Raw genomic sequence first — 10070 nt, forward strand, 5'->3', positions numbered from 1 at the left:
GGACACTGGTGACAGGTCTGCGGGAGAGTGGCTGACCTCTGCCCACAGCATCCCAGGTAATGCTCTGCTCTTCAGAGAGAGAGAAAGTGTCCCCAGGTTCACGTGAATTTGTGACTGTGGGGACAGGGGGACCCAGAGGGGCGTTTCTCAGCAGAGACAGTTTTGCTGGGATTGGTCAGTCCCTGCAGCCTTGACATCTCACCACAGGCATGTGGGGACTCTCTGCTGACTAATGGGCAATCTGTCCCTGGCCGGCACTGCAGGCCGAGGGGAGAGCTGCAGCCTCTGTCCCTTCCCAGGAGCTTAGCAGGGAGCTGAGTTACCTCGGAGACTTTCCCTCCACCCTTGCTCAGATTTGACTGAAGTCAGGCAAGGGGCAAGAGGAGTGAGTGTGAGGCTTGGCTTCATGGGAAGCAGGGGTGACACCCATCACATTAATGATTCTCCTGTTGTTTTATGGGATAATTGTGCCTTTGGGCTGAAGGTGAAATCCCGACCCTGCTGGGCTTTGTGACACCTGTGCTCAAAAAATGAAGTGCTCAAGTGAAGGAAAGGGGAAACTGAGGTGGGGAGTGGTGCTGCCCCATTCCGTCCTGGCGCTACAGCCACCTGGGCTGGGCTGGGGCCAGACTCAGACTTGCTGTTTTGCCAGGGTGTGTGGCAGTGCTGCACAGCCCACGTCATCCAGCCCACACAGAGCCACTTCCATCCTTATCTTGGGATGAGCTCTGATTTGGTTTGATTTGGGGTTTTTTTAAGGATATTGGGGAGTGCTGGGCTCTGGGACAGGTTTGCTGGCATGTGACAGGGGTCTGGGTGCTTATGTGGTGGATGCCGTGTCCCCTCCAGCACCATCTCCCTCAGCATTTGGCATCAGCTCCAGGCTGGAGCTGAAGGCAAGGCTGAGCAGAGGGTCCATTTGGAGGCTGCCTCCCAGCCCAGACCCCAATTAATCTCCTGGATTACCCAGGAATGGCATCTGCAGCTTGCATGCTCCAGAACCCTGCTGCACTCCAGCCTCACCAGGAATTTTACCCAAAAGCAAGAGAAACCTCTGCACAGCTGCAGCACCAAGGGTCAGGACCCAGTGGGGCGGGGGGACCCCTCCCAGGCACATCAGGGCTTTCCCCAATGGCACCTGCAGAGTCCCCGCTCTACAGGATGCGTCCCCAGGGATGCTGCACAAGTCTCCCGCTTCATCCCACCCTCTGACAGCCCCTTGGTGGCCCTCTGTGGGGGACTCCCACGCCGGCACCTTTCCCTTTCCCTCACAGCGATGGGGCTGGTGCCGATGCTGCAAACAGCACAAACCACCACAGACAAATGCTTCCCAGTTCCTTCTTCCCGATCCTTCTATATCCAAATTGCTTTGCCAGCTGGAAGACAGCACAGGAGGGGACCTTCCCCCGAAGCCCTACTCCTGGGGCACACTCCCCACCTGTGATGAACAGCTTCCCCATCCAGTGTCAGCTCCATGGACTGGATCCAGTCTGGATCCTGGTTGGGCTGGCGCAAGGCAGGATTTACAGGGCTGGCAGGGCGCCGGAGCAGGCTGTGCTGAGCACAGGGATGTGACCAAGACCAGGATGGGAAGGAGCCGCAGAGCCAGATCTCCTTGGGGTTTCTTTCACCCCCAGTTCGCTGTCTGCCCTGCCCTCAGCTGCAGATTTTCCCTTGGTCCCACAGTACCGGGGCTCTGCACCAGCCCCGGCAGGGAAGAGTTGGGGCCCCTCTGGCTGCAACGGGAACGCACCGGGAGCAGCTACACCCATGGGAGCTGCAGGGTTGGGGGTGAAGGCGCCCACAGGCATGGAAGAACTCACTGCCTGTAGCAGAGATGTGTTAGGTGTGCTGGTTTGGTGTCTCCCAACACCTGTCACAGCACGAAACCGCCGCGGGGGAGCGTGGGGTGATCTCTCGGCAGAACTCGGCCGGTGCCCGACATGGCTGGCAGAGTGCAGGCAGGGAGCGGGCAGGGAACCGGGGGCCTGGCAGCGTCCTCGCTGTCACGCCTCGCCGCGTGGCCCCGCTGCTCCCCAGCCGCCGCTTCCCAGGGGGAGCTGATAGGAACCAGGGACAGTTTTTCTCACTTTCCAGCCCCGGGGTCACGTCAGTCACTGCCAGGCCAGGCAACGCAGATCCGGCAGGGATGGCAGCGCCGGCGAATTTGCCCACTCGGGAAACTTGGACACCAGAGAAAACCCCAAATGAGCCGGGGCGGTGGGGGGTGCGCAGCCCCGGCATCCCACAGCAGCCCCACGAGCTCAGTTTTTGGGGGACCCTCCCGTCATCCCCAGCATTGTAGGGGGGACCCAGCCCCGCTGGGGTGCCCAGAGAGCGGGAGTGGAGCCCCCGCGCTCCCACCCTGCCACACGCAAACCCCAGCGCTCCCCGATGTGCACGGACTTTTCGCTGTGTTCGACACGAAACCAGCCCAAATATTCATACAAAGGGATTACTCGGAGCAACAGCAAATGGCAACATTTCACCGGGGACGGCGGCCGCCGAGAGCGCGGAGTTGAAGGCAAACAGGCAGCGAGCCCGACTGCGCTGGGGTGCCCCCTGTCCCCGGTGCAGCCGGCCGGGACCCCCTCCCCGCCAGCCCGGACACACCGTCCCAGCCCGGGGACCGTGCGGGGTCGCGGTGTCCCCGGCCCCCGGGGAAACACCGGGGCTGGGATGGCTCGTCCCCCCGTGTCGCGCTGTCTATAAATACCCGCGGGGACACTGCCTGGCTGTCGCCCACCCCTCTCCCCCCTCGGGAGGTCACAGGGGCGCCTCCGTGCCCCCGGGGGACACCCTCCTTCCTTCCCCCCCTCCTCTCCCTAGTGTGCTTCGAAGTTGGGGGGCCGCCCCGGCCGCGGGGGGAGCGGAGCGGGGCCGGAGGGTGCAGTACTCACTTTGTCCTTCAAATTTGCGAATGATGGTGTCCAGGTAGGTGTTTTGGGGGGCCACATGGCCCCGGCGCACCGGCATCGCTCCGCTGCGCTCTGCGCGCCCCGGGAGCAGCGGAACTTGCCGCGGGCGCGGCGGGGAGCGCGGCCCGGCCCCGGAGCGGCGCGGCACGGCCCGGCACGGCGCGGCCCCGCTCCGCCTCACCCCAGGGCTGACCGAGCTCTGGAGCCCAGCCGGCCCGGGGCTCCCATGCTCCCGGTGGCCGGAAGGGGGAACCCCTCCGCCCGCCCTGCCGCGCCCGGCCCCGGGCGGGGGCGGCCGGGGAGGATGAGGATGGGAGGGGGAAGCGGGGGAGAGAGGGGGGAGGACCCGCTCGAAAGCGGGAGAAAATAATAGAATAAAATAATAAGAGTAGAAATCCCCAAAGTGCTTAGTCACCGCTGCCCCGGCCAGCCGGAGGCTCCGGGGGAGCCGTCAGCAGCAACAGCTGCCGGCCGGGGAGCGCGCAGCCCCCGGGGCTCCCCGGACCCCCCGGCATCTCGCGGCAGCGGCGCCCGCACGGCCGCGGCTGGCTCCGGCCCCGCGGGCGGCGCACGGGGCGGGGAGGGGGCGCCGGCGGGTGCTGAGGGTGCGGGGTCCCGCAGGGGTGGGGCAGGGAGTGCTGAGAGGTGAAGGAGGCTTTGGGGTGCTGGGACGGGGAATGGTTAAGGGGTGGACGGGGATTTCCTATGGCGCTGGGATGGGGGGGGGGGTGCTTGGAGGAGGTGGGGATGGGGTCCTTGGGGTGCCGGCAAAGGGTGTCCTGGAGGGGTGTTGGAACTGGAGGTTGTGCTGGGGATGTGGGGATTTGGTGGGAGCGCAGCTGAAGGGTTCTGGGGGCGCTGGAGGAAGGGGTGGTGAAGGAAGGGGTGCTGGAGAGGGGTGCTGGAGGAGAAGGCGCTGGGGGTGCCGGGAGCTGACGGGTGGGGATGGTGAAGGAGGATGGTGGAGGAGGGAGTGATGAAGAGCGCTGGGGTGCTGGGGGTGGCAGAGCAGGAGATGCCGGGGTGCAGGGGTGGTGAGTGGAGGGGGGCGTGCAGGTGGTGCTGAGGTGCAGGGAGTGGTGCGGGGGAGGAGGAGATGCAGAGGTGCAGAGGCAGAAGACGGGGCGCTGCTGGGTGCAGGGGTTGGAGGGGGCAATGTCTGTGGGTGCTGCTGGGTGCCGGAGAGGAGGAGAGGGTGCTGAGGAGGGGGCGCAGGGGTGCAGCAGGGGAGAGGGTCCCGGTCGGCGCAAGGGGGCCGAGTAGGGAGTGTCGGGGGGTGAAAATGGGGCGCCAGGGAAGGGGCGCGGGGGGCTTTGTCGGGATGTTGGGAATGCCGGGGTGTGCCGGCGAGGAGGTCAGGGTGCTCTCAGAGGTCCCTGAAGTTCCGAGGAGGAGGTTCCTGAGGGGCCGGGGGTGCCGGGGTTACTGGGGTACCGGAGTATCGGGGTGCCGGAGTACCGGGGTGCCGGGGGTACCGGGAGTGCCGGGGTGCCGGGAGTGCCGGGGTACCGGGGATACCGGGGTGCCGGAGTACCGGGGGACCGGGGTGCCGGGGTACCGGGAGTGCCGGGGTGCCGGGAGTGCCGGGGTACCGGGGATACCGGGGTGCCGGAGTACCGGGGGACCGGGGTGCCGGGGTACCGGGGGTGCCGGGGTGCCGGAGTTACTGGGGTACCGGGGGTGCCGGGGTACCGGAGTGCCGGGGTACCGGGGTACCGGGGTACCGGGGTACCGGGGGTGCCGGGGTACCGGGGTACCGGGGTACCGGAGTACCGGGGTACCGGAGTACCGGGGTTACCGGGGTTACCGGGGTACCGGGGTACCGGAGTTACCGGGGTTACCGGGGTACTGGGGCTACCGGGGTTACCGGGGTGCCGGGGTACCGGGGGTGCCGGGGTGCCGGGGTACCGGAGTACCGGGGTACCGGAGTACCGGGGTACCGGGGTACCGGTGTACCGGGGTTACCGGGGTTACCGGGGTGCCGGGTACCGCGGGGCCCCGCACCGGCGCTGTCCAGCCGAGGTGGTGCTGAAGGGGCGTGCGGGGCGGGCGGGAGGGGGACTGGCTGCTTGTTTGGGGGGCCTTGGCATGGGGCGACCCGGCCTGGCACCGGGCGCTGCGGGCACGGGGAATCCTTGAGGAACATGGAGCATTCCGAGAGTCCTGAGAACTCTGGGGGACAGGGAAAGTCCAGTGCGTTCTGGGAGCTCTGGTGGACATGGAGAACACAGGAGGTTCCAGCTTTCTGGGGTCACAGAAAGCCCCATGGGCCCTGTAGGGCACGGGGACCCTGGTGGGTCCCCAGGTCTCTGTGGGACATCGGGGGCCCACGCTGATGCTGCACTGCTATAGCAGATGTTCAGACCTAGACCCAATTCAGTTCTCCTCCTGCCCACCTTGGGGGTGGAGGCCAGGGGGACCAGGTCCTTTTCCTTCCTGAGAAATCTGCTCTGGCCGACCCTCTTGTCCTGTGTCCGGTGCTAAGGACAGTGTCCACTGAGGGGCTTTCTATTATTATTTTGTTATGCATGATTTTTCAGGCATGAAATTGGTCTAAGAGGATTATGGTCCATTATCATCAGCAGAAGTGTTTTGCTGGGATTTTCAATTAATATTCCAGTGCACCTCAGCTATGCCTGTGTGGTCCAGGCCATGCCAGTGGGGCACTTGACCCACAGCATGGTTTGCCCTGGTTGCCTCCTGTCCCTGGGCCAGCAATGCAAGTGGGTGAGGCAGGCGCCCTTTCAGGCCCATTTCAGAGCCTCGGTGCTGTTTTTATCTCCATCTCTCAGAGAAGTCAGCCTTCCCTAACGCAGAAAAACTTGTTCTATTGTTGAAGAGGGTGAAAAACCCATTATCTCCCCCCATCCACTCTGCACACTGCCTCTGCCGTGATTTACTGCGAGTCGTGGAGGATGTTTTGCTCTATATTACACAGATGCAGCTTAATAGCATGGGGGAGGGAGAGGGACACAGAGTCCAGACTCCTGCCTTCTCTGTTTTCTTGTTGATATACTGTGTGACTCAAGGGAGACAGCTCTGTGCCGCAATTTCCTTTAGAAAATAGGGACATTGGTCACTTGGCCTGGTAAAACCTCTGAGATTCCTGGATGACCAGTTCTGCAGGGGAAAGCAAACTATTCCTACTACAGCTAATATGATAGTAATTATGATTATTAATCACCAGGCAGTCAGGATTTAAGGCTGGCCTCCTGCCCTCCTCTCATCCCATAAATCAGTCCGGGATGTTCACGGACACGTCACGTGGACAGGGATGTGTCTGACAGAAAGGGCACGTGCCGGCTCAGAGCCCTTCTGGTGGGGTCCCCAGAGTGGAGTGTGGGGGCACCAGCACAGCTCTGGGCCCGGGGCAGGGCACAGCCCCGGTTCCCCCAGCCCCTCTGCCAGGGCTGGGGCTGTGCAATGACCCCAGAAAGGCTTCTCCTGCTCCAGGCACAGCACTGGGGCCCCTTTGACCCCACTTTCTCCAAGCAGGGAGTCTTGTTCCAGCACCTGGCTGGTGGAAGAGCCTCTCTCACCAGCCCTCTTCCCCACACAGCCCTTGCATATGGAGTTGAGTCATGTCATTCTCTTTCAGGTTATTATTCACTAAGCCCCAGGAGCCTCCCACTGCACCTCTGGTTCTTCCAGTCCCCTCACAGCTCCCCAGTCCCCTCAGTGCATCCCTGTGGAGCCAGGTCATCCATGCAGCTGCCAGTCCATGCCCTGCCTCCCTGCCCTCTTCGGAGCACTTTATGCCCAGACTTCTTTCAATTCCCTGGGTTTTAAGCATATGCTTGTAGTTAATCCCGTGCTTACATTTTATCCCAAATTGGAAAAATTGGGGTCTTTGGGCAAATTCTCCTGCTGTTCAAGTCAGCTGAAGGGCTCCCTCTAATTTAACTGAACAGTAATCCTCTCTCTCTCTCTGCCCTGCTCTCCTCCTCCCTCACTCAGTTCTACTTCTCCCCCCTCCTCCTCCTCCTCTTCCTCCTCACTGAGTGTTTTTGAGGTTTTACTCCTTCCCCACCACCCCCCACCCCGCTTTTTTTTTTTTTTCCCCTTCCTTCCCACACCCTGGGGAATCAGTGGGAAACTACCTGGTTTCCAAGGGCAAAGGAGACCTGGGTGCTTCCCAAGGGTTTCCTCCCCCTCCCTGCTCCTGGGAGCGCAGGGATTCATAATCTGTGCGGGAAATTATCACCTACTCAGTGAGGGGCCGCCCTGGGCAGGCACAGGTTCTTTGGGAAAGGAGATGCAGCCTTACTGGGGTATGGATTTGGGGTGGGAGGTGTGCGATGGAGGGGATGGGAGCCCACTTGCATCCCAGCGTGGCAGCTGTCGGCTGGCGCTTGCCAGGAGAAATGTTTGCCAACCGAGACGCGACATTTCTCCATATTTCTGTAATTAGAGCCACACTGCAAACACAGCTGGGAAGGGAGAGGCAGGGCTTTCATGGCCCCCAAAGCTGCTTCCAGCCATCAGGGCTGTCCCCAGACACTCTCGGGTGTCCTTCTGCCTGGCAGGGCTCAGGCCCCTGCTTTGCCCTTTACTCTTGGAAGATGCTCTATGGATGTGACATGGGAGGGAGGAACTGGGGCTGTAAATTTATTTTGCAGGTGGATGGATGCTCCTTGTTCTGGCTCCTTTCTCTCCCTCACCACTCCAAATCCTGACGTATTTTTTCAGGCTCTCACCACCACACTGTGTAGTTGTTAAGCATAAAACAAAAACCCAAACCAAGGGTAAAATGTGCAGCCAAATTGAACCCTCATCAGCCTGGGCCTTCCCAGCCCTGGGAGACTGCAAATCTGGAAAGGGCTCAGTGACATTAAACTGAGTCACGGACATTGTTTCCTGACAAAGCCGCTTCCCACTTGTAAGTGGCAGGAAAAGCCACGGAGACTCTGCTCTGGGACGTGGCCGGCTCAGTTCATGACATCCCCCTGGCACCCTGCCTGTCCTCACTGCACAGCAGGGGAAACTGAGGCACGGGGCAGGCTCGTGACTCACCTGCCAGGAGGATGGATGGGGCCTGCAGGCTGCAATAACTCGTGATGCTGCAGGGACGAGCAGGGAAAGGCAGGATGCAGCCATGGGAAGGGGGTGCCGGCAGCGGTTGCAGCGGGTCTGTCTAACTGGAACTCTCCTGGACAAGGGGGGATGGGAGCCAAGTGCCAAGTTTCCCGCGCTTTCGGTGTGGGACAGTTCTCTCCCTGTCACCTGGGATGCCTCAGAGGGACAGTGGCAGCTCCGGGGGGAGCCCCGAGGGGTGGGGACAGTTCCCCAGCAGCAGTGGGACATGGGCAGAGCCTGCTGTGGGGTCCTGCTGCTGAGGCACCCCGAGCCAGGGCGATGTTGCCCATGCAGGGGAGGGACCCTGTGGGGCTGGGGGGGCAGTCAGCCCGGCTGGCAGCCCTGGATGCATCCCCCGTGAGGATGGGGCCCCGCTGCGTGCCCAGTGCATCCAGACACAGGTGTGGACGACCCCCCCATCCAGGATGGACATCGGGAGGGTAGAGGTGTCCTTTGGTTTTTTGGATCTGGCCCTGTCCCCCTTGGCAGAGAATTCCAGCTAAGCCGTGGGGCTGGGAAGAGTCTGAACTTGCTTGGGGGGGGGGGATATGGGGTCTTGCTCCTCATGCCCAAATTCACCTTTACGGCCCTCAGCCCTGCTTGAACAGTGGGGAGGGAAGGATGGTGCTGACCGGAGCTCGCAGGGGCTGAAGCCAAGGACAGGGAGCTGCAGGGATGGAGCCTTCCCAGTCCCTCCCACAGCTCACTGCATCCACAATTCTGCTGTCCCCTGAGAGCCCCCCAACACCACCTCATCCCTCTCCTCTGCCCGCGGTGGCCCCTTCTGATGGCCCCCGGCTGCTGCCAAGCTGTGGCTGTGTATTTCCAGGCACTCCTTGTCCCCGGGGAAGGGGAATGTGAGGAACGCAGCCCTGTGCACCCTCTCTGCTCCTGCCTGGCCACCCGCCGGCTAAGAATAGACCTGGCTTGGCCAGGCCCCACCAGCACCAAGGGGCCATGGGGTGTGGGAATCCCCAGCCACCTTCCTGTGGGGGATAATGGACCTAAAAAACTGAAAAATGTGTTTCTCTGATGCCCAAAGAGTCCTTGTGCTGGTGAAGGGAACCCAGAGTGCTTCTTGCTTTGCATCCATGTGATTTAAAGTAAATCTCTCTGGAAGCTCCATGTACAGGCAGGGGGGTGCAAAGCGGCCCCCCAAGCCTCTGTCCCCACAGCCTGCTGAGCTCCCCTCTAGGAGTTCTGTCAATTGAGGGGGAATCTCCTCCTTTTTTCTGCTTTTATGTTTCTTTCTTCTCCTTAGGGAGTGATTTCGCTGAGCCTCCTAATTTCAGCTGCAAGCATGATGCAGAAGCCAGAAGGCAGCAAAATCTCTCCAGATGTTATCACAACGGGGAAGGGAAATCATCCTCGGTTTAAAGCTGTCTTGTAAAACACTGCTGCTGGCTTGGCAGAGCCCTCGGGGCGCCAGCCAGCCCTCGCTGCCCTCAAAAAGTTTCACCCAGACCCCCCATCTCAGCCAAGAAGCTCCAACTGCGCTCAGGGTGGGACCTTCAGCCTCCCCCTGGGCTGGACTGGGCATAACCTTGTGTCCAGCCCCATCTCCTGGGTGGACTTTGCACCTGTGTTGAAGGTAGCTTGGTGTCCAACCCCATCCCATCTGCTGTGTGGACCTTGGCCCCGTGTGGAAGGTTGGCTGGTGTCCAATCCCACCTGCTGCCCAGAGCTGGGGCCTGTGCTGAAGGAGCCTGGTGTCTGCCTCTGTCTCCTGCACGGCTGGTGGGCCTGGGTTGTCTGTCTGGCCCCGGACGCAGCTCAGTGCACCCATCATCCGCCCTCGTGTCCCTGGTAGGACAAACTCAGCTCCTCCGTGGCTTCTCTGATGTCTAGCTAAGGCTGAGTGTATGTTGCAGTCCCTGAGTGACAGCGTTCAGTGTGGCTCTTTTTTTTATTTATTTTTTTAATTTTTTTAAATCCTCTCCTCCAGAAAGCAATTTTCATGAAACTTGCAGGATCTTGATGATCTTGGAGACCTCTTTTCCTCCACTAATGGGGCAAAGAGGAGCCAAGAAGCTCAAAATTACCAGTGAGGCACTGAGCTGGATGGAGCACACCTGC

At 61.4% G+C, this 10070-nt stretch overlaps 1 protein-coding gene across 1 annotated transcript in view; it reads right to left on the reverse strand.

Annotated features, from left to right (window-relative positions):
• Window positions 1–2976, reverse strand: part of KCNH6 (potassium voltage-gated channel subfamily H member 6) — a 30793-nt gene extending 27817 nt beyond the window's left edge. The window contains exon 1 of the mRNA XM_066204840.1: window positions 2901–2976. Within this exon, the coding sequence (XP_066060937.1) occupies window positions 2901–2976 (76 nt within the window). The remainder of the gene's footprint in view (window positions 1–2900) is intronic.
• Between the last annotated feature and the right edge of the window lie 7094 nt (window positions 2977–10070).

Source organism: Chamaea fasciata, unplaced genomic scaffold (assembly GCF_029207755.1).
Source record: "Chamaea fasciata isolate MVZ Bird 193981 ecotype frontalis unplaced genomic scaffold, bChaFas1.0.hap1 SCAF_27, whole genome shotgun sequence".
In the NCBI taxonomy this organism is placed as follows: Eukaryota; Metazoa; Chordata; class Aves; order Passeriformes; family Sylviidae; genus Chamaea; species Chamaea fasciata.